This window comes from Daphnia magna, linkage group LG2 (genome assembly GCF_020631705.1).
Source record: "Daphnia magna isolate NIES linkage group LG2, ASM2063170v1.1, whole genome shotgun sequence".
In the NCBI taxonomy this organism is placed as follows: domain Eukaryota; kingdom Metazoa; phylum Arthropoda; class Branchiopoda; order Diplostraca; family Daphniidae; genus Daphnia; species Daphnia magna.
Genome location: NC_059183.1, coordinates 13,510,137 through 13,534,678, shown reverse-complemented (window position 1 = coordinate 13,534,678; position 24,542 = coordinate 13,510,137). Strand labels below are relative to the sequence as shown.

General features: G+C 40.5%; 1 protein-coding gene across 3 annotated transcripts; it reads left to right on the top strand.

Annotated features, from left to right (window-relative positions):
* The first annotated feature begins 137 nt into the window (after positions 1 to 137).
* On the top strand, positions 138 to 24,542 carry LOC116916626 (semaphorin-5A). 3 transcript variants are annotated; one of them, XM_045169820.1, is made up of 13 exons: positions 138 to 395; positions 6,895 to 7,177; positions 12,808 to 12,907; positions 16,591 to 16,739; positions 17,153 to 17,258; positions 18,114 to 18,629; positions 18,741 to 19,251; positions 19,435 to 19,651; positions 20,312 to 21,022; positions 21,308 to 21,673; positions 22,565 to 22,729; positions 23,022 to 23,194; positions 23,274 to 23,517. In XM_045169820.1, exons 2-13 carry the CDS (start codon positions 7,042 to 7,044, stop codon positions 23,334 to 23,336), a joined length of 3,213 nt encoding a protein of 1,070 aa, XP_045025755.1. In that variant the 5' UTR covers positions 138 to 395; positions 6,895 to 7,041; the 3' UTR covers positions 23,337 to 23,517. The 3 variants fall into 3 exon arrangements, with proteins under 3 accessions (XP_045025755.1, XP_045025754.1, XP_032777784.2); XM_045169819.1 differs by having other exon boundaries at positions 139 to 395; positions 6,898 to 7,177; positions 23,022 to 24,542; XM_032921893.2 differs by having other exon boundaries at positions 139 to 395; positions 23,022 to 24,542.

The window sequence follows — 24,542 nt, the reverse complement described above, 5'->3', positions numbered from 1 at the left end:
CGCCTTCTGATTGGCTGCCTCAGGCAATACATTTGGCCCCAACGACAGAGGGAGCCTTTGGCGCGCGCGCGTGTGCGCCGTACACACACAAAAAATAAAATAAAACGAAAAAAGGCAACACAGCGTCAGATGAGATCAAATCAGAGGGACGAAGCGACCCATTGCTCAGTTGATTTTACGCTTCGACCGCAGTCGAACGTCCATGACTGGATCATTTTACGTTTGGTTTTTCTCGCAAGCATCTTGAACCACACGTCTCTCACTCGCCGGATTATATTGCAGTTGTTTTTCGTTTTTTATTGTTTGCGTTTTTTTTTGCGAATTGACTGTTACATCCAACGTTGGCGATCGATCATTTTGGCCATCAACCACGTGGAATTTTGGCGCCATCCCAGGTCAGTAAAGTTTTTGTGAAACAAATGGCCAACTTTTTTTTTTTTTTTTTGTTTTATTTATTGGTTTATCTACTATTCCGTCATCTACGACATTAGATGATGAAATAGAATCATTTTTTTCTCGTAAAATAAAAGTCGACAAGGTTGTTGAAAGTAAGACGATACTTTGCCAACGCCAGTTCCATCTTGAAATTCTAAAATTCAGAAAAAAAGAAAAATGTCAAGTTAAAAAATAGAAAAAAAAAAAAAAAATCAACCATGCAAACAGGACTAGTTGTGGGTAATGTCGAGATTGTGTACAAGCTTGGGGGTCATTGAAACCGTCACTAATATCGGCCGACGACTGTGGGACACGTAGACGATTGTTCACAGATCCTCCTGCCCAACAGTTTGGTGTTAGGCTGAAATCACCATTTGAAACGAAATGTTTAAACGTTTTGCTGATCTTTTATGCTAAAATAATTCCCCATTCACTCGGTACAGTTTTTATTTTTTATTTGTTTTTTTTTCGGGGGTGGGGGAGGGTGGTATCAAATCAGGAAGAAAACGATGAAACTAAGGATTTACACCTGTCGTTAACTGTTACGAACGTTTCAGATATTTCAACACTTTTTTTTTTAAATATTTTCATAGTTTTCTTTTCTTCGAGGCTTGTTGGCATGTTTCTAAATGATCTTTGACGATATGTTGGTGAATAAGCCCCGTTAAATTTGAATAGCGGGGTTGCCGCTTTTGACACTAATGAAAACAGATGAAATGTTTCGGATCATTGCCGGCTACGTTTTTCTTTGCTTGCATTTTTTGCTGTTTGCAAAGTCTCTTTTTTTTTTAAGTTTTTCAGACGACGTGTCCTTCTATATTTCATCATTTTTCTTTACATCTATCTCTCGCCTTTAAAAGGCTCGTAAATCGTCTCTTTCACTCGCCTTCTAAAGTTTCTTCCTACGTGCGTATGTGACACGAATCAGCACAAAACGAGATTCTTTTTCCTTTTATTTTCCTTTCTCATCCTGAAAGTCACATCCAGTTGGTCTTATTCCAGCCATTATCTGCGATCATTTTCCAGCTGATTCTGCCTCTTTTCAGATCCTCCTCGTTTCCCTTCGTTTTGCCTATTGACGTCAAAATGTGTTGTTAGTTAAGACACGTCCGCTTTTACCATCTAAATAAGAGATGATCTAACACTGTCGCCTTTTCGTGAAGAAGAAACAAGCATTTTTTTTTTCTTTCCATAGTTTATTTGAGAATCACACACGCACGCTGACTTAACAATACGAGAAAGCACAACGTTTCCCCCCTTTTTTTTTTCTTCTTTTGTGACAGACGGGCTTGAGGGTGCAGCATTTTTGTTGGAATGGACAGAACACGACACCTCTGACCGCGCCTTCTTCCTCAACTTTCGTCATCTTTTTTTTTTTTTTTTATGTTTTACTTCGAAAATTCTCTTGTACCTGTCCAACTTGAGCCTTAACTTGCTAATATACACACACAGGGATTATTATTTCTTTTTTTTTTGCTAAGGTATTTCTTGTCGTGTAAACAACATTGCGTAGTTGCTTATTCAAACGTGTTTTATTTTTCCCGCGCTGCGCAATTTCGAGATGCGCAATGGAGAAAAAAAAAACCAAATGGCCGCCCATTCTTTTTTTTTTTTTTTAGCTGAGAAATGCGTGACCAAGTCATAAACAATCATTTTTATTTTTTATTTTTTTGCCTTTCATTATGTTGATATAAAAAAAAAAACACCTTGTCCTTAAAGAAAATGAATAGGAGGGGAAAATAATAGCGAGTTGATTGAAAACGAATTTCAAATGCTAATTGCTTTTGGCGAACACCTTGACAGTATCCGATTCTCTTTGACGCACCTTTTGCCGTTTCTTTTGCGAACTTTTTCTTCTTGTTTCTCTTAACGTTCACTGTGAAAAGGAGCGACTTAAAAAGAAAAGGGTGGGGGGGGAGGGGAGAGGAGAGGACGGAACACGTTAAACGCACACCGGAGCGCTCGGCGGGAGTCTCTTCTCTCTTGGTTCTTCTCCCGCTTGGGTTTGTTTAGGGTTTGTTAAAGACCAAATTTTAAAAGGACTTGTCTCCAAGCCCTTTAATAAGTCCAATTTTGTCCCGATTTCTTTTAACGAGTTTTTTTTTTCACGAAAAAGGGGTGGGGGGTGGGGGAATATTTCAAGTCAAGATAGAAAGAAATGAAGTTACATAAAAAAAAATAATTTATTTTTGTTTTGGCTTTTGTTGTTGAAATAATTGTGATGGCGATTCGATGATGATGACGGCCTCTCGTCACTGTCTTTTTGGCTCCGGTGTAGTAAAAAAAAGGTGTTTTTGGGGTTCGTCGCCAGCCTCTTCCCTCCATCGTTAAGGGGCTGGTACACACCCCCTAGAGAAAGTCTATTTTTTTATTTTTATTTTTTACCTGTTGCCCATCCTTAATTCTATAGTCAAGGGATACTGTAATAAAAAGATAATAGATGTTGATCTATTTATTATTACTGGTTTATTTCAACGTTCAAGGTTTTTTTTTTTTTTTGTTATTTTTTCTCTCCTTTCGTTTCCATCCTTAGACAACAATTGGATGATTTAAGGTGAAGCAATTTTTATTTTTAGACAGGCAATGCCCAATGCGCTTTGCCACAATCGGTAACTAATCGATTGGACTTTGGGGGTATTTCCAAAACAGAAAAATCATACGGAAAGTAAACTGTAACCAGCGTTTTGAAAATTATCGTGGCCAATCCCATTTCTCCCTTCCTTTCTTACCATCTCTTTTTTTTTTTTTTTTGGGGGGCGTCTGGTCAGTTGCCCATACATGGGAGACTGAAAGACGACGTGAAAAAATAACAAGAAGGCAAAAATTGTGGTAACATGTTAAAAAAAAAAAAAATCTCACCCAATACGTATTGCAGAGCACGTGACATTCGTCACTCCCGCCGAGACCTCACGACACACTCACCCCAAAGAACTTGTCTTTTTCTTTTTTGAAAAAGGAGAATGTTTTCCTTATATAGCTTCGTATGTATACATGCTCGCTTATCTTTGAGTTTTCTCTCTCTCTCTCTCTGCTGCGCTATAGAAAAATCTGGTTATTTTCTTTTTTCCAATGTTTTTTCGGGGCCATTGTATGGGCTGACGACGCAATGTGCTTCAGGGGGGAACAACATAAGAGAGTCACACACACAGTCCCGATTTAGTGTTGTCGGGACGACGACCTACCTCCAGCAGACTCTCACCGTGCAACCCAAAACCTATACAGATAACAAGGGCCGAGGTTAAAAAACAAAATGTCAGAAACACACACACACGGTCGTATGGCACTCGGGAGTTGATTGAAAAGAGAAATAGAAATAAATTTTTAAAGAACAAATAAAAACTTAACAAGAAAAAGAGGGACACTATTTAGGGACCTCCTCTGTGAAGAAAATGTTGCACGTGTTTTTTTTTAAATGCCCGATGCACACACCCATTGTTTTTGACTCGCCATTTAAAAATGCGTTTAAAAATGACGTAATTCTTAGAAAAATGTGAAGACAAGTTTGAAACCAAATCGGATAAAACGGAGAGCAGAGATCATCAAGGGCCACCAACGAACTCGGGAGTTCATCTTTTTGAAATTTTGTTTTGTTTTTATTCCGACATAGCAACTAATAACATCATCATCGTGAAATCATTGAATCATTTCCCCCCGGGGGGACATGTTTTTGTTTTTTTATACATAGAAGTTCACTATGCAGCAATTTGATTGTTAGTGTAATTTTTTTTTTTGGTAACAATTATTTGTTGATATTTTTAGGACGGCCTACACAACTCAATTTTTTTTTAAAAAGCTGATGGCTATGCAGGATGAGCGTGACTAGCGTTCAACTTATACCACCAAAGTGTGACTATGTATATATATATATTTTTCCCTTAGCGTTCATTGGCTAGTTTTCATTGTTGGGCTTCTTATTCGACATGCTAAGGTAATTATATGACTAGGTGCATGCGTTATAACATCGTCTTCCTACGGGGGCCGGCATTGTTATTGTCTTTATTATCGGGTGCGATAGAAACAAAAACAAAAATCTGATAAGGAAAATGTGGGAAGTCCAAAAAAAAAAAGGGGGGGGGATAAGAGACTTGTGAGAGATAAACACGTTTACCTGGGCCACGCAACAAGGCCCACCCCTTTTTTTTTTAATTTCATTTTTGGATGTTTTTGTGAATTTTTTTTTTCATTTGTTACGTCAAACCTCTTGGTAAATTGTGTGAAATTATTTGGACTGTTTTCAACTGGCGTTTGATGTGTGAAGTAATTAGGCGAATTCCGAAAACAAAACATCGGTGATTGGAAAATTGTTTAGTTCTCACGTTGATCGCACGTCACGTACCGCTCACGAGGTAATGTGAGGACGATATCGTTGTCCACCAGCTGCGGGTTTGAAAGTCGAAGAAGCCACGCCCCTCTAGAAAAGGTTGAATAAACTCAAACGTTTTTATAGCGATTCTCGATTTCGTCATCGTGATCGAAACGTGGAAGGATGGCGCACGGCTCGATTTTCACGCAACCGACATAATTTTTTTTTTAAAGCAAATTTGAGCTCCCCTGTTGATAACCGATAGCTGAAGTTTGAGACTTTTTTTTTTTTTTAAACAAACGGAGGAGGAAGGGCTCCGTTTGCATGGCTGCATCTTAGGATCGCGCGATTTTCAAAATCCGTCACACGATTCCTTTCGAATCCAATTTCCCTTATTTCTCTCATTGGTCGAACGTTTACGTTTAAACATCAAGAAAAATGTCTTTCGACTATCTAACGTTTTCTTTTCAAAAAAAAAAAAAAAAAAAATGTTTTTTTTATTTAAATAAGAGTAGGCCAAGCAGTTCGTTAAACCTGACACGATAGCAGCCGATCGCCCCCTACAGGCCCTCGAGTCCACTTTAATGAATAGCCTTCATCTCATTATAAAAACGAGGGGACTGAGCTCCGGCATGTAGGTAACCGTTGTTCCCCAAAATCAACGTTTTCCATCTGAAAACGAAATCTAAAAGGAGAGGGAGGAATGAATTAAAAGCTGAAAACACAAGAAATAAAGAAGCTTATTATTATTCGGCCACCGTTTCCCTTCTCCCAACGTTTTTGTTTTGTTTTTTTTTCTTTTCTCCTAAGAGTGAGGGCATGTCCGGGTGATATCGGACGTCACCATCTCGGCCCCCCCCCCTAAAAAGTTTGTTTTTAGCTTTCTTTTTTTTTCCCTCCTCAAAAATCAAGATTTCGAAAATGGCACTCAATCGTCGGTCATTTTGCGCCCGTGTTTTGTTTTCTAATTCTGAATTCTTAGTTTTCTCTCTAATGAAATTCACAATCGATGCGCGTCTCATGGCGACTTCAGATCACGAAATGAACACATTCCTGTTTAATTGCAAACTGTTATCCGGTCACGTTTAGTGTCTGTGTGGATACGTGACGGATATTTCGAACGAACATCGAACGATTGGCAGACGAAACCGATCGGATTGCGTATCCGACTCCGGAAAAAGTTTCTTTTTTCACACACACACGCAGCTGCGGAAGGACAAATTGAATAGGAGAACACACTTGGGTCAGTTCAATTATCCGGTTAAAAACGTGGAAAGAAAGTTCATCAAATGTTGGTTAAGTCATTTGCGATCAGTGTCTGTCGGTCTTTGTTTTTTTTTATTTAATTCACCTCATCACACACACACACGCGCGTGTGTGTGTGTGCGCTTGTTTATTAACTGGTGAATCGCTAGTAAGCCAATTTTTATTTTCTAATTTGGCGGTGCGTTTTATAAAGAAGAAAAGAACAAATTCAAATTTTTTCAATCGCGTTTGCTTAAATCAAAAGTGAAACAGAAACAACAAACGAAATCAAAGCTGACACGGACACGCACCCCTTTCCAAATGCCCGCCCTCCATTTCAAAACTTTACAAGAGATAAATAAAGTGTTGTATTCATGTTAAAAGGAGAAAACAAAAAAAAAATTACCTTGTTAGTTGTTTGAATTGTTTGGGGGCAACGTCGAATCATATCAATCACATAAAAAAAAAAATTTTAACTTTTGCTCATTTCAAGTTGAAATGCCGCAAGGTTTACAACAACAACAGAAATGGTTCATTAAACCTAATTTTTCATTGGCTAGAATTAATAAAAACAAGAAAAAAAACAAAAACATTATAAACACGTTAACGACGTTCTCTTGCGCAATCGCTGATTTTGACTCTTTGCACTCTCGTTTTTGTCTTGTTTTTATTTATTTTGTGTCTCTGCCATTTGTAAATTTGACAACGTTCGCCGCAAGCGATTCGAACCGCTTCTTTCCGTGCAAACGGACCGCTCCCTAATACCTAACTAGTTAGAGCAAATCAGTATAATGTGTTTTTCTTTTCTTTTTTTTTTTCAGAGGTTGGGACATTGACTTTTTTTCTTTTTTCTTTTATTTAAATGATTCTTTTTTGCTGATTTTTAAAATTAATTCCATTTCTATTGACAGAAGAAAACAAAAAGGCCTCCGGACCGGATTTGTTTAAAGATACGCCCCAATGGCACGTTAAGGAGTGTGTCAGCGTTCGTCTTGTTTCAACCGCACCCAACGCGCGCCAAAGAGTTTTGGTCTTTTGAAATCACGGAAAGAATCGAAATGATGGCGGATATGGGGACCGCTATTCGATTGCTCGTGACGACCTTGACCATGGCGACGATACTCGACTTATCTTTGGCTATTGAACATCATCATCGAAGCGATGAACACGATTTCCGTCAGCCCAGTCAGCGCGGTAAGTTTGTTTTTGTTTTCTTCTCTCGTTTTTTGTGTGTGTGTGAAAATGTCGTGTTAGGTAGAAACATGTTAACTAGTCAGGTGAAAAACAAGCGTGAGAATGCATGCAGTTTTGCGAGACGGATCTATTAATACGGTGATGTGAAAGCGGTAGCTCCTCCCGCGTGACGGATGTGTCTACTATCCGTTTAAAAAGAAAAAAAAAACTAAAAAAAAGAGAAAATGTTTTGATAGTTTCATTGCCTTTTTGCATCTACTTGTTGATTCAAATGGTTATTTTTCCTTTTCTTGCGCGTATGTATGGGCGATGAGGGTTTTTTGTTGCTGACATTCAGTGGGACGAACGGGATCCTCCCTTAATCCCATCGTTTTTATTTTTTTGAAAAATAATTTTTGTGTGCGTGATGAACAGCTGGATTGAAGCTCATCCTGTAGACTCGCTGTCGAGTGATGAACTCTTTTTGATCTATCATTCCGAGTCGACAGGGAGGGAAAGGAGGGCAGCAAAATGAATCGACTCTCTTTTTTTTAGAGGGAAAGAAAAGCCCCGAGAAAATGAATCGGGTCTTTTTTTTTTTTTTTTTAAGAAACATTTTCCGATGAAAATGTGTAACCACTACATAAATATCTAAAAGGGAAACAGCAGCTTTGTTTATAAATACGACATTAAAAAAAAAAAGCAGAAGGGGGAAGAGAACACAAATTCTCTACGGTTAGGCTACTTACGTGCGCGTCCATAGCTGAGTAGATTATCAACACAGAACATGCCAAAAAAAAAAAAAGATAGACTTTTATGGGTTATTATAAATCTTGATATAGTCCTCCTATAAATATATGCTCTGCATTTTCGTTATTATTATTATTATTATTTTTTATTTTTTTCTCCGCTACGCATCACACGGTACGTTTAAAACTCGCCCTGACATGTTCGCCTTGGGCATTGGAGACAAAAACGTCCGCATTTGCCAGTCGTTAACGACATTCCAGACGCGGGTCAGTTGCGTGCAACGTTATTGAATGTAGTCTGGAACATGTGAACACTGAACAGTTTGAAAGAAAAAATAAAAAGGAAGAGGGAAAGAGAGAGAGAGGGTACGATGATGAGTTGGGGAACGTAATAAGATATGTGATGGGTCATTTCAGACGGAATGCCGGATGGCTTAGAAAAATGCCAACCCGGATGAGCTACGCGCACCAAACGTTGCTCTCTTTAATTTTGGCAAGAAATGAACGTGTCCGGTAAGAACTTCACCTTGGTTCTATTATTCAACATTTGTTATCTATCAATTTTTGCTCTTAAACAAAACAAGGAAGGGGGGGAGTGCAGTTTGAGCAAAAGTAGAGTCCAGAAGCGAAGAAAACCCGTCAATTGCATCACGTGCTTTTTGGAATACATAATAGCACAGCAGTGGTAGCAAACAGAAATATATTTATATATAGCCAGTCTGGAAAAGCCAAACGTTCAAACATTTGCATAACTCGTATGGTGCGTCAGAAAGAAAAAATGAAACGTGTGCTGGAAAAAAAAAATCAAATAAAATAGTTCTTTGATGACTTGCGTTTGCTCCAGGCTTAACATCCAGGGCATACATTTTCACTTGTTTCAAAAATGCCTTTTCTCTTTCATTTTTTTATTATTACTTTTATTTTTTTAAATTAAAAAAACAAAAATCAAATGCTTTAGTCAATTGTTTACGACGTTTCCCCCGTTAGATGTGTCACTCTCCAACACACGATGCACCACATTGGGGGGGTTAAAAACAAGTTAAAGGACTGCCGTCATACGAAATGCATATAAGCGCTTCCATATGCCCCCCTCCCTTTAAGCGTTTGAAAGCGCAACGTGCAGAATTACCGTCATTGAAGGCGCCACTTTCAATGCACCGTTGGGCCACAGGTGAAATATTAGACAAGAGTGTATAGAGAAGTGGAGAGTAATATCACGCCCATGTAAAGGGATAGAAAAAGAAAAAAAACAAAATTAAAACCTCTGCTTTTATTTTCACGCCATTTTTTTTGCGAGTCCCGCGTTCAAATGTGAACGTAAAAAATGAAAAAGAGATTCGTTTACGAGGAAAATAGAGAGTGAAGAAAAATGGAAAAAATTCAAGGAAAATTGTAAAACGGCACCGAAAGTAGTTTTGCCTTTTGATATATTTTAAGATCTATAGACTTTCCTAATATGGAGCTTTAGATAGTCTATTTTTATTCTGAAAATTCTTTTTTTTTTGTGGTCGGCTTAATTCATCCCCTACAAACATGTTTTGATTTTCTTTTCCTTTTTTTTTTTTACCTGACGGCCGACATTTGACAGGCCAGTAGCGATCAAATTGTCTATAAAAACGTTTCTTTTTTAAAGATCACGATTTCTTTCAAGTAAAACAGAAAATTGAACGAGAAGCCCCAAAACAGCAGTTTATCTGGACTTTATTTAAAAAAAAAATTGGGGGGGAGGAGGCCATCTGCGTTTTAAGAGTCGTAGGTAGAGGGCAGCATATAAGAACGGACGCACGACTCGAATGGATCATCTTCTAACGTTTTGCCCTCCGACGTCTGGAGAATGTCTAAATGATTTTTGGTTTTCCCTAGCCCCTTAAAGAAACGACCCCATTTCTTAAGTTTTTTTTTCTTTTTTCCCTCCCTTTTACTAAAAGAAAAGAACAAAAAAAAAATTATCCTTATGCATGGAGTGGAATAGAAATGGAGAACGCCATTTTCTTATTTAAATTTTTTTTTTTTTTACTCTTGCCCTTCTCTTACGTTCACATTTCAATGCCTTCTGTCTCTCCTTTAACTGGAACTTTGAAGTTAAGAAAACAGTTTTAATCGTTAAAGCTTTTCGGCTGCCCCAATTGTTTGAATGCCAAATTGATTGAAAAGCAACTGACATCTCGTGTTATCCTGTTGGCGCCTCTTCTCCTCTCGAGTTCAGTATTAAATCAAGCGCAACGAAAGCCTTTGCACAATGTAAAAATAAATTTAGCAAATGGAGGCAAAGGGGTCACCACCTCATTAGCGTATTTCATTTGATTTAAATAGTGGTAAATGTCCACCAGCATTCTGCTCGTTTGTAAACGTTAAGTTTTGCGTGTTTCTAACCGTTCCATTAACTATGCGGGTTTTATCGCGTTGCGCAAATGCACAAAAAAAAAAACGAAGAATGAAAAACAGTAGTTGGATTTCCCCTGATTGAAACAGCAACAACAACAAAGGTATAAAAGATTGCGAAAATCAGAAATGAAATGGTCAAAATAATGTTTTAAAAAATGACAATGTCCAGCAACCATTTTTAGAATGGGCGAATTTCTTGTACGCATTTTCAATTCCAATCTAAACATTGTGATCGTTCTTAAAAAAAACCAAAAAAACTAAACAAGAAAAAAAAAAAATGTTTGGACAAAATTTAATGGGATGGCGGGTGCGTCTCTTTTACCTGTAGACTATCGTCACCTTTTTCAGCTTGGCATTAGCCGCCCGCGGGACTTTCGGCATTTTTTTTCTTCTTCATAAATATTTCTCATTTAAGCAAAAAATGTATTCCCTTCTTTTCTGTCTCGCTCTCTTGTTTCTCGTCTTCGATTCGGGTGAAAGGCGCTTCGCTGTTCGCCTCACGCCGTTGGCCAACGTTTTCCCCGAGTGCCTTTAAGCCAAACTGTTTTGGCCCTGGTGTGTGTTAGCGCACAGCTGTTCGCTAATCGGGCCCCAACGGGCCTCAAGATGCGCTTTAAACTGTTGCGACCCTGTCCTGGTTAAAGTTCACGCTCTAAATTCTCTGGCCATGTCGTTGGCTAGCGGCTGCGTTAATTAGCGGGCCGGCTACGAGCTTTCTTAATGACAGTCCGGTATGTTCTCTTGATATGTATGTGCTGTACAGTGTTACACACACACACACTCACTCACGGTGCTACTATGTAGGATACTACCCATAGAGCCTCGTGTTTTGTTTGACTTGTTTCACCTGTGTGTGTGTGTGTGTCTAACTATTTTTTTTAAAGATCCTGAATAAGAAAAGGAGGAATGTGTTGGTCCTCATCAGACGCACTTCTTCTACCTGCGCTCTGTGTGTATGTATATTTATAAATGCAGTATAGACACAGACAAGCTATAGAAGTCCCTGTTATTATGCAAACAAAGAGCATTTCCTTTTCTTTCTAGATGTGTGATTTATTTATTTTTGTAAATTCGACCTTCTCCGACCGCTGCTTGAATATCTCGTGCAAAGATTTTTGTTTTGTTGGCTTTACGTGTTGGGTGAAAACATCAAAAACTTGTCATTCTTCACCCCCTTTCACGACGCTTCGTTACCTTGTCGTTAGCCATGACCACTTGTACCTTCCCCTTTAATTTTGATTTGATTTGTCTTTCATTATTTTTTTCACGGTTCTAATTTTCACGAGATCTGTCAGTTTACATACAAGTACGCGCATGCGTGACGAGCAGACAACTAGTAATTTTTTTTTTTTTTTTTAATCAAGAAAAATATGAACGACCGGTTTTGTTTTGTTATTATTTTTCAAAATACTTTTGGCGCGTTTTTTTTTTCTCGTTAGAAAATCAAGCCAATTCAAGTTTTCGACATTTCTCACTCGTGCCGGATAATGGGAGCTCCGTTAGTTTTTTTTTTTTTAATTTTCACGCAGTTTTCTTCGCCGTTAGGAATCGACTTAAAAGGAAGAATCGAAAGTTTAGTTGCCTGTTTTGATCGATGGAAATGAAATGGAAAAAAAAGTGAGGGCTTGTAAAGAGCACCGATAATAACCGTAGACGAAACACAGTTTTCGCAATGAGGGAGCTATTCCCGATGACGATTTTCATTTGTTTTTTTTTTGCCCATTAATACTCGCGTGCCGGCATTTTTCTGACGACTTGTTTTGTTTTTTTTATTCTTTTCGCCGTCATTTAAATAAGTTGTGAGACCGAGAGGGAATGTCGATTTTCTTTATTCCCCCACCCCCCTTTCAACATTTTTATTTATTTTCTTGTGTTCCAGTCGAGACAATGTCTGTTTCTCTTTTTTTGTTTTTGTTTTATTTTCTTTTATTGAACTGTTGGTTCATCATTCCTCTCCCATTTTTCTCCTCACCCAAACTGAGAACGAGGAGGAATTCCAACCGAACCCATCGGCTTCTAAACAGCTCATGAATACGATTTGCATAATTTCTCGTTTCCTGTCCCGCACGGGCTTCTCTCCCCTCAATAAGACTAGCACCGTGCACAACTTGACTATTCCATCCAGACTCTCCTCTTTTTTTTCTTTTTTTGTTCTTCTTCGGTTCTTTTCCCTTCCCTCTTCAGTCGTCTCTCGTTCGTGAAACACCTGTTCAAAAAAAAACAAAAGAAAAACTGTCCTTGTACTAGTCTACCTCTCCGACCCCGAAAAAGAAAATACATTTTAATATGCGGCAATTAAAAAGGAAGACGAAAAAGAATTCTGAAATGCCTTGGTTCGTAGATATCGTCCGTTTTCATTCGTTTGAGTCCACCATCTTGAAAGCAATAAAACGAAAAGAAAAAACAAGAACGGTCCAATTCATTTTGTGTGTGTGTGTTTTTCATTGTTATGTATTCAAAACATTTCTTTTACATAATCAAATAATTTTTTTTCTTTTCCTCCGCTCATTTCTGCAGATTTGCAACAGTCGATGGTTTGGTTCAACCACACCGGCGCCCGTACTTATTCTTCATTGGTGTTCGACGTGACGCGAGGTCAACTGATCGTGGCCGCCAGGTACAAAAACAAAATCTAATTTATTTATTTTTCTTCTTATTTAAAAAAAGCGTATGTGTTTAGTATAGTGGTCGGTCACATACCTTTAAAAGGGAAGCCCTTCTTTAAAATATTTAAAAAAAAAAAAAAAACACGTATTGGTACGGCAACGGACCCTCAACTCGTTTGGGTCACTTTACCCTTTTGGGCAAAGGCATTTCAATGTATGCTCGTCTTCGTCCCTCTCACATCCGTCTTGAATATCGTCCCCCCCAACTCACGTCCAACAAAGTCGATGAAACTCTATAAGGAAAGAGCGGGTAGACGGTGCCGATATCCTCTTGAAGCCACCCCGAGGGCTTACCATCTTTACGTGTAAAGTGCGTGCCCCATATAAATGCTGCAACATTCCAAATCAAACGGGCCGTACAAATCAAAGTCCACGTGAAATTGGGGCCAAAGTAAAAATGCCGTTTAGCGTTGGAATTAAAAAGGAAAAACTATGTCGGGATGGGAAGGCAAAACAGCCACTTGGTTCTATTTGTTATTATTTATTTTTTTAAATAAGGGGACTAGCGATTCACGGTGATTTTGCATGTTGCGAGTGCAGAGGACGACCAATGGCGATACAAACGGCGTGAAACTATAACAATAGCCGCCACTCTGGCCATTGTGTATGACGCAATGATGGAAGTGAAATCATTTAAAAGAAAGAAGAAGTGGGGGGAAGTTTGCGAAAATGAAGCTGAGAAAAGCCGAATCACGCGGGACGAGGTGAATAGCGAAAACAATTCTGGTGGCGAAGGAGAAATTAAGGAGAACCGTTGCTCTTTGGATTTTTCTTAAGAGCTTAGCCGTAAAAGGATTAATCTCGTTACGGCGACATTAAGCGCTGCAGCAGGTGGTGCTGAATGTGCTGCACGCTGTCTCTGTTGTGCGTGTATATACACTTATCACATATATAAATATAGAAAAAGAAAAAAATAATAAGAAGAATAAGGCGAGAGAGGCAAATGCAGTTTAGCTATTTACCTCTGTGTATGCATATATAGCCTACATTTCAAAGAGTCTTTACACACACACACACACACACACACAGAAAGGGGGGAGAAATTTCGTAGACTTTCACCACGTTCAATGAAAACTTTAGATAGGTTGACGGAGACTATTGTCTTTTATTTTTTAATGTTTAATTTAAAAAAAAAAAAAAAGGTTTCTACAAAGAAGAAGAAAAAGGAAAATAAAATTAAACAAGAGAAATGTATGTTAATAGGTAATAGCTCCGGGTTGTGCATATACGTAAATTTTGTGGGGATCATAATTACATGATGCAAAAAGAAGATGTGTAAATGTTTTCCCTTTTTTTTTTTATTTTGTAAAAGGAAAGGTGTCGTCGCTTTAAAAATCAAAATTTATCGCCGTTTCTTTTGGTGTACGCCATTTACACATCCTTCCCCCCTTCCCCCTTTTGTGTGTGTGTGTGTGTGTGCTTTTCTTTACATCGTTATTGCGAGGATGAAATGCAACCGGGTAATAATGCCGAGACTAATAATTATCGTTTACACCGGTTAGTATTTATTTATTTTTTATTTTTTCAATTCTCGCCGTTGCCTTTGTGATGGCGCTGGCCATTGAATTTGATTATTTTGAGAGTCTTCCATGTAATTTTCCCCGAATTCCAACCCTCATTTTTATTTTAAATTCATTTAGTTATGATGGAATGAAAACAAAAAAAAATTCTAACGAAATTGAGAAGGAATTTTTTTTTTCTAATCTTTTACAAAAAAAAGAAAGAAAGAAAAAAAGAAAGTGGCCATAAAACATGAGACACTAAAGCAGCTCTATGGGATCACATCAATATTCATCGACTCCCTACAGATATAGGCGGTAATGATTTTGTGTCACTGCCATCGTCCACGGGCAATATAGTGTACGGTGTCTTTCTGTCCCTACATGGTTGGCAACATCAATCAAACCAGTTTGACACACACACACACACACACAATAAAATAGACAATCGGCCGCGCACGCACACTGGCCTCAAAAATTTTTTTTTAGTTTGATCCCCAAACATTTGCGGATGATTGCGCTCGAAATTTAATGAAAACGGTGGGCCATCGATCAAAATCAGACCGAAAATGCGTAGGGAAAGTGACGAACCCTTAGAAGGCAATGGATTTTTGTTTTACTTCTTCTTGAAATTGCGTCACGACAAATAAGGCAGCCTCTCATGAAACGCATTGCCAGCCCCACACGACTGTTGCAATGAATAACGAGGGAGCCAATTGAAAACGCCGCGAAATTTCAAAATTCGAAAAACTAATTTTCAAATCTCAAGTTGTTCAGTTCAGAATATGGAGAACAAGAAATCATTTTCTGTTGTTTGTTTGTTTTTTATTTGTTTATTGTTGTTTATTTTCTTCTTCTTCTATTTTGATATCATTTGACTGCCACGGTCGTTTTTGATCATCGATATTCCAACCGGTTTCAATGGCGTCGTAATGGCTCGTTCCACTCCCAAATGTTGTAACCAAAACCGATCGACATATCCTGTTTTTACGGAAGAAAAAAACAAACAAACAAAAACATAAAAGAGGGGAGAAGAAAATAGGATTGGTTTTTCATTTTCTTTCGTGCGTTTGGATTTCAATTTCGATTATTGCACGCCATAATTTATGGACGACATTGCCAAATGTCGCCATTTTCCTTGAAATGGCTTTGCCAATAAAAACAAAGAAACAAAACAAAAAACGGGTCCCCTCCGTTGGCCTCGATCGTGTGACTGCATTCCCGCTCAGGTAATAAAGATCTCGAAATCAGATTGGGGGAAAAACACACGCACACACACACACGAAAATATCCATAGAACTCCAACGAAACATTCGTATGCGACTCGTTTCAAATGCCACGAGATCCTGTTTATTTGGCTATCACTTCGATATCTTCGATCGCCATTTTGTTTTGAATCCAATGATGGATGTTAGGCTGAGAGATTCACTATGGACTTGAACTCATCATTCAATCGGAGAGATGTTTCTTATACGTGAGCGACCGTATCTTTTACGTGCGTATCTACGTATTTAAATGAAAAATAGCCGAAATTAAAGAGGAGAGAGATGTCGGTGTGATTCGAGCAAAAAAAAAAAAAAAGGAAGGGCAAGACCACCCGCTGAGGTGATTGTGTGTTCACGTCCGGGATGATTTATAGCAGCTCCGTTTTCATTCTATTATTATTTTATTTTTTATTTTATTTTTTTAATAGCCAGTGTGAAACGGCGTTTGGTTTTTTTTTTTTTTAGGGGGGGGGGTTATGGAACAACAAATACGGCCGTGCAATTTCACGTTTTGGTGCATCGTTTTTATCTTTTTTTTTGACGGATTATTGTTTGAGAAATCTGTTTTTTATGTTTCGATTTCGGCCATTGAATTGCGGGCTCGGGGCAAAATGAATTGATATTGTGCAAGGACGAATAGAGTCTAACTGCAGGGCACCGATTTCAATGGGCTAACGAAAATTGATGAGTTCAAACTAAAGCTCATTTACATACGCTGGAGAATTGAATTTTTTTCCTTTTTTTTTTTTTTCTTAATCCGCCATGTTTGAAAAATGTATTTCAATTAACAAATGCCGCGCTGGTTATTCATTTTTCCTACTTTCATTCTTTTGTTCGTATTTCATTTAAAATTGAACCACAACATTTCAGGGACTATCTGTTCCGTTTGAGTTTGGACGGGCTGGCTCTGCTGGAAGAATCGCCTTGGCCAGCCGCCGACGAAGTGGTCCGTCTCTGTCAAGACAAGGGCCAGTCAGAGGACGACTGTCACAACTACATCCGCGTTCTGCACGTTCACGGTATGCGACGCAACACTTGAATTTATTGTTTCTTCTTTTTAAGGGGATGTCGACATTTAAAAGAACATTCCTCGCCATCTTTTCTTTTTTTTTTGGGGGGAGGGTTCAAGTTTTGTTCTCTCCATTTCGCTGCACGTCATGTGTCATGTCAAACTTGATTCTTTCCCGTCGGTAGCCCCAACGGTAAAAAAAAACAAAAAATGGACAAATGACTCGATGCAATGCCTTATTAATCTGGCCATCAAAAAGTAAGAGCCGGTTGATGCCCAAATTAAAAAGTCAAAAGAAAATATATAAAAAAAAAGGAAAAATGAAAAGAAACGACAAGCAACGACCTCTAAAAACCACTCGATAATTATGCGTATGGAAATGTGTGTTGTTTCTATTCTTTCTCATGTGTATTGTCTCTTCAGGTGAGCGAATTCTTGCGTGCGGGACCAACGCCTTCTCGCCGCGCTGCTCCTGGCGGCCAGTTGAAGCCATCGACGTCGTCTCGGAATGGTCATCGGGCGTTGCCAGGTAAGCGCGAAAGAATTTGAAGCCAAACTATTTTCGCTTGTCTTTCTCTTTCTCTTTCTCTACACCTGTTTGATGAGACAACTAAAGAGCGTCTGCATTTTGCGAGAAATGTGTACCGCAAAATGAGAAAAATCTGTGGATTGTTTGTTTTATCCTCCTGTTTGTTTCAACTTTGCATAATAGATTAGAGCTCTCCTGCTATGAGCATTACGCGCTGTTTTCCGATTACATTTTGGCTTTCATTTCGAAAAAAACAAAACAAACAAAGAAATGACGGGAGGTGGTGGGGGGATGATTCAACGTGATTTAACTAAAGAAATTTGTCAGTGGAAAAGCTTTAGAAGAAAAAAAAATGTATATAGGGGATTTAGAGATGATTTAGAGATTGGGATTTTAAAAAATTAATAATAATATTTCAATCCTATTTTGTTGTTGTTGTTTTGTTTTGTTTTTTTGGTGAAAAATAACGGCCATGTCTCCGGCATCATAATCCCGTTTTGCATATGCATTAACATACATTCCGTGACGAAGCTGAGGCTATCTCGCTTATGATCTGGCCAACCCTACAATGGAGCGGTCGCTGCTTTTGTCATAAAACAAAAAAAAAAAAAAATAAAAAATGTTTAAAACGAAAAACCAAAACAAAACAAAAAACCGGTAGAAAGTTTGAAATAGAGCGGCGGGCGAATTATGAATGGGTTTAAAGGTCTTAATGGCAGTTAATGTAAGGTTGCTTCGTTTGTCGGTTTCCTGCGCTTACTTCTTCTTTTCTCGCTCTTCCTTGAAACAAAAAAAAGCCCATCGCAATAAATCACTCACGACATTTTCTCTTTGAAAAAACAAAAACAAAAACAGATGTCCGTACAGCCCGCACAGCCACATTAGCAGTTTACTTTCAAGCGGGCCGGCAGGCACGGCTGATTTGTACATCGGCTCACCGACGGATTTCTCCGGCCAGGATAACGCGATCTATCGGCTGCCTTTGGCCACCGTTGGCGCTAATAACGGAAGCCCGTCTCATCCGCCGCACAACAAGGGCCGTTTGAGGACGATGCAGTACAACGCCAAGTGGCTGAACGTGCCCGAATTCGTCGGCTCCGTCGAAGCCGATCATTTCGTTTACTTCTTTTTCCGCGAGGCGGCCGTCGAGTACGGCAATTGCGGCAAGGCCGTCTACTCGCGGGTGGCCCGAGTCTGCAAAAACGATTTGGGCGGGGGCCAGCTGATGCTGAAAGACACTTGGACGTCGTTCTTGAAAGCGCGATTGAATTGCTCGCTGCCCGCCGAATATCCGTTCTATTACGACCACATCCAGAGCGTCTCCTACCTGGAAGAAGAGCGTCTCTTTTACGCCACGTTCACCACCTCAGAGTACGTTGACTCGTGTTCAATCCTTGTTGTTGTTTGTTGACAGTTGGCATCGACACAATCCATCGTTTTAATCAATCAAAAAATCATTCATAATTGATTTGCCTTAACCAGGAATTCAATTGCCGGATCGGCCGTGTGTTCTTTCACGCTCGATTCGATGCAAGAGTCTTTCGCCGGCCCGTTCCGATGGCAGTCGGGCCCGACGTCGACGTGGGAGAGCGTCCATTCGAGCCACACGCATTCGCATTGCAATTCGCATCATCAGAGCCATTCGTCTTCGTTGCATCCCAGTACGAGTAGCTCGTTATTGGAAGCCGAAAAGTACCAGCTGATGGATCGAGCTGTCCAGCCAACTGCCAGGCACGGCAAGAACGGACTCAGCCCGCTCATTCGGCTCGATTTAGAACGTTTCAGTCACATAGCCGTCGACGTGGTGGCCACCAAAATCCACTCGTCCGTTCACGTTCTCTACGTGGCCAGCGCTCGGGACGGCCTCATACGCAAGTACTCTGTCTTGCCCAGGACGCAGGAAGCCTGTCTCGTCGAGATCATTGATCCTTTCAAGTCGTCCAGCCAACTGGCCGACCGCCAGATTAAAACGATGCAGTACCTCAGACAGCAAGTATGTCACATCACCTTAGTCTTGATAGTTTCTCGTTTGTTTCTTTCTTTTCTTTTTCTCTTTGTCCCTTTGTGAAATGCGATATTCGCCCGTTTCACACAGGCGCACGTCTTTTGTTTCTCCTTTGTCGCCTTTTTGTAACACTGGTATCGTGTGTCTCTCTCGTGTCCCGAAACGTTGCAGAACGCGCTGTACATAGGCACGGAGAATGAGGTGATCCGGTTGGGCGCCAGCCAGCGGTGCAAGCGGTTCACCACCAAGACGCAGTGTCTCAATTCCATGGATCCTTATTGCGGTTGGCAGTCGGTGCAGGAGGAGTGCACGCCACCGCCCAACAAGAATCCGCTCGTCTCTTATTGGCAACAGAGCATCACCAGCTGCCCCATACTCAACGCTGCAGGTACATTTGATTTAGATTTTCTTTCGAATTTTTTGTTTTTTAAGTTGGTTGTGGAAGAGAACGGTCTATTGTTTTGGACAGCGCTTTGGTTAGTCGTTCAAATAACAAGCCACGTCTTTGCTTGATAACGAAACGGTTGGACTTTTTTGCAGAGTTTGCCTTGAGATGTTGTGGACTGCAGCTTGTTTGAATACGCATTGTTTGATTTAGACAAGCTACTAGATTACAATCCTTTTGGTGCTATCAGGCAGCGTTTACAGCAGCAAACGACGAAATGTTTTCGGTTGTTGGGCAGAGAAAAAACAACAGCTGTAACAAATTCTATCTTGCGTTTACTTTTCTTTTCTTTTTTTAAATCTTTATCTTGCCATCTTTCTCCTTTATTTTTCGACAGGATAGATAACAATTTGCTTAGGTTAGCGAGTCAATCAGTAGTCTAGTTAATCGTTTAAGACCGTTGCACGAGGCTTTCGAAAGCAAGTAAATACGTGCCGAATCGCACGACAGCTGTTTCAATATTTGTCAGACCCAACATGACAACATAATGCCATAAACATGAAAAAACATTTAATAAATATTAAATTAAATCAAAAAAACAAATGTCGTTTTCGATGGCCAAGAGTCCGTGAATAATGAATAGAAATTCTTTTTTGATGTTAGTCGACGGTGGTTGGGGAGAATGGAGCGAATGGGCGCAGTGCGCGCACACCGGGGAAGGCGCCCAAGGAGATCGCTGTTCCTGCCGGCAGCGCCACTGCGATCGACCGGCACCCGCGCACGGGGGCCAGCGGTGTTTGGGCCACGGTCACGAAGTCACCAATTGCACCCGACACGGCGGATGGACCGAATGGTCGGCCTGGTCGGCCTGCTCGCAGACGTGCGGATTGGCGGTCAAGACACGTCGACGATCGTGCGGCAATCCGGAGCCAGCCTTCGGCGGAAGACTTTGCGTCGGTCCCGATCGCGATGAGATTTATTGCCCCAGCAATCCGCCGTGTCCGGTCAAGTCGATCCCTCCGATCGACGGCCAGTGGTCCGATTGGGGCGACTGGAGCGAGTGCACAGCGTCGTGCGGAGGAGGATTCCGCTCGCGATTGAGGCGATGCGATAACCCGCCTCCGCAGCACGGCGGAACGGATTGCTCCGGTTGCGGTGTCGAATACCAAACTTGCAATGTCCACTCGTGCTCCGAAGCTAAGAAAGTCACCACCTGGACACCGTGGCTGCTGGCCAACGACACGGATCTCGGCCGCATTGAGAGGCGGTTCCGTTTCTCTTGCAAGGCGCCTGTCGACACGAACCTCCTCAAAGTGGGCGCTATGAAACTGGAAGAGCGCATCTGCCATACGGACGGCACCTGTCTGAGAACAGGTTCGTTTTTTTCTTTTTCTTTTTTAAAACTCTTTATTCCATGGCCTTTTGTGTTTGACAAGTGGCTCGTGTACAAATCACGAGATGGAGGGGGGGTTGAAAACAGCACGGTCATTGTCGTCTCTTGTGCTTCGTGTTTTGAATAATTTCTTTGTGGCTTTTTGAAAGCCAAGCGCTTTCCATGTGCAACACGATGTCAACAGATGGCATTGCAATAGCTTTGCTATTCAAATTTGCCGCGCGGGAATAACAAACTTGTTGTTTCATTTTGTGCGTGTCAAACAGATTCCGGGAACACGGAAGGCGGTTGGTCTGAATGGTCAGACTGGACGGAATGTTCTCGCCAATGCGGAGGAGGACGTCAACAGCGGACGAGGAGCTGCGACGGACCCGGTTACCTCCGATCGTCCGACTGTGACGGTCCCACTTTGATGGAGCGCGTCTGCAATCTGCAGCCATGCAAAGGCGTGTGGAGTTGCTGGACCGACTGGTCGTCGTGTTCCGTCACGTGCGGACAAGGTACACGGTCCCGTTCACGGACCTGCTCGGTGGAAGGCGGTGACGACTCTGCCGCCATCAACGAATTGGACGTCGAAGGATGCGTCGGTCCGTCAGAAATGAAAGAATATTGCAATAATCCCAGCTGCGAACGTAAGTTGTTTGTTTTTTGTTTTATTCCCCCCTTTAAAACGTTGAGTTATCGCAATGAGAGCGAAATGGGAATAAAGTTTTTTGTTTATAGTACTGTTCCAGGTCGTAATAAAAGCCGAGTAAAGGGGGTTTTAACTGCTGCCGGTCCCATAATAGAAATTGGAGAAATAGGGCATTGTGACGGTAGGAGTTGAGTGTGCGTCCTTTGCCCATCTAAAGGATGAATGATATTAATTTAGCTATCAGGGATTCGATTGATTTACAACCGTAGATAGCCAAAATAAACAAAACAAACAAAGAAAACAAAAAATGAAAGACGCAAAAAGCATCCGGCAAAGGGAAATTTGTCTATGCATAAAATTCGTTTCAATGGTCGCATAAAACTAGAAGGGGAGAAGAGAGAATCCTGTTGTGCCTTATCTATTCGTTTTCCTTTTACGTCAAATTGCATCGAGTGTGGTTTGTTTATTAGCATGGTCCGTTTGCGTTGCAACTAGACAGAAGAAAAACAAACAAATAAAGAAAGAAAAATGGGATGCAATGGCGCAAAAGCGTAGCCATCACGCCCATATCCAGCGACCGTGTCATCATAATTTTAGAAGTTCTTCTTACCGTTTGTTTTTAAAAACGAGTTGAAATCAGTGAAATTTTATTTGCTGGTCTTTTCCTTCGCGTTATTCGTTTTTAAGAGCGTGATTCGCATGTTTCCCGCTTATGGCGTAAGGGCCGTTTCACGGTGAATTCAATTATTTGGTATTTAAGGAACATGTGGTTTTTCTGTTTCACAAGATCTTTTTTTTTTTAAATTTGTTTCTGTGTTTACAGTCGTAAATGAATCATCAAATTTATATTTTTATTTCTATTTTGATTTTATATTTTTCACGAACACAGCAACAGAAGGATGGGACGCTTGGTCGTCGTGGTCGCTTTGCGATGCGGACGGTATGCAAATGCGGAGGCGCAGATGCCTGGTCGGCGATCTTGGACTCGGGACCGCGCCAGGATTGTGTCAGGGGCGTAGCCAAGAAGAGCGTGTTTGCATCACTAATCTAGAAGGTGCGTATCATTATGCGCATATGTGCGCTTGGGCACGTCATCGCGTGTTTACTTAGTCCGTTTGGGTTTTTTTTTCAAATTAGATAAATCACAAATTCTATGATCAAAGTTTGACATGATGATAACTTGATCCATCACTTTGATTGACTCGTTAAACCTTTGACTCTTGTTGTAATAGTGGGATTTTTTCACCTGTTGGTGTCGTAACGGACAAAATTCATTCCTACGAATTAAAATTGATTTCATTTCAATTTGACGATTGGTTCTTTCAACTTTGGTTTGTTTTCAACAGACAATACGTTGGCGGTGGCTTCGCTGAACAGCTTCGATCAGTCGCCGAAGGGAGTGATAATCGGTGCGGTTATCGTGGGCATCTTTGGCGGCTTGTTGCTGACTCTAGCCGTCCTGATTGTATGCCTTCGCGCAAAGGACGGCCAGCTGGATCTCGGTCGGTTCGGCACAATAGTAGGGGGCAGTAAGCCACGGATACCATCCAGTCCGCACTACTTGTCGGCCAAACAACAGAATCATTATGTCTCTGTAGGATCACTCGATTGGAAAAAATCGAGCGTCGTCGAGGAAGTCGGTGGTGGCAACGGCAGTTTGAGCACGTTGGGCCGCGGACTACGGCCGCCTCCACTCAAAATCAGCAACAGCAACGTCAGCGACTATCCGACGGCGACCATCAAGCGCAACAGTGGCGGACACAATCAGATGAGAACCAACATCGAAGCCGACATAATGTACCGTTGATGATGGTTTCTAAAAGGACACAAGCTGGCACTGTCTCTCTCTCTCTCTCTCTTTTATCTCTCTCAATCTTTTCAATCGAGGTGATATGACTTTTTATAAGGAAATGGGGAAACATTTGATGTTCACATTGATTTTGAAAAGTTGGATTGATTGAACGTCCATTTCGTCGTTTGCTGTTGCTTTTGAATTGTTTTGCTAACCTCGTCAAAGAGTATAACCAAGTCAGATTGTGAAATTGACTCTTTTATTTTTCTAATGTTGTGGGAGATGTGCGTGTGTGAATGTGTATACGCGGATGTTCGACTCGAGTGTTACCTGTACATTTTAAAACTACATATTTTAATGACTATCATGCAATACTCTGACGTTGTTGTTTGTTTGTTTTTTTGCTTGTTGATTTGCGCTTGTGCTGTCTGTACATACATTGAAATTGTTTGTCACATGTTTTCGTCTGACGCCACTTAAGTATCCTCTAAGACGGTTCATAGCCAGCTCAAAACTTCATCCATTCGTATATTTTGGCTTTTTCATGTACAAAAAAAAAACAAACAAAAGAAAAATGGTAAAAAACAAAAAAATAATTAGAGTTGTACACATTAACAATATTATGTCGACATTTATCATACTAGATGGAGTAACCTACATACCTGACTAATCGCCTTAATCGAATAAATTTTTATTGTTTATTTCTAGTATTTAGCTAATGAAACGGGATTGATGTTCAATCATCCGAATAACCTCAAACTAAAAAACAAACGACGTACACGTCCGAGCTCGTTGTAAGACTCGTGTACCATTGGTTAAAACAAAGCTATTCGAAGGCTATACAAATCAACAACTTTTTCGACAAAAGTTTCGGTGAATATCATGTGCCATAATCATATCGTGTGACATTTAGTTTTACTTGATATACTTTACCTGCAAATGACGTATCTATCAAGTATTGCGTGAATCGTGTGTACGATTGATCAATTTCGTTTTTCCTTTTTATTTGTGTGTGGACGTGTTCCATGTCGCTTGCCTTTGACGTTGTTGTGGAAAATACAGCACAGTGCCCCCC

What these genes read in the sequence shown, in the direction of transcription:
- LOC116916626 (XM_045169819.1), top strand. Translation starts at nt 7,042, where the DNA reads ATGATGGCGGATATGGGGACCGCTATTCGATTGCTCGTGACGACCTTG. An exon ending in TGCAGTACCTCAGACAGCAA is followed by an intron (nt 19,252 to 19,434) that starts GTATGTCACATC and finishes GAAACGTTGCAG; the next exon opens with AACGCGCTGTACATAGGCAC. An exon ending in TTGCATCACTAATCTAGAAG is followed by an intron (nt 22,730 to 23,021) that starts GTGCGTATCATT and finishes TGTTTTCAACAG; the next exon opens with ACAATACGTTGGCGGTGGCT.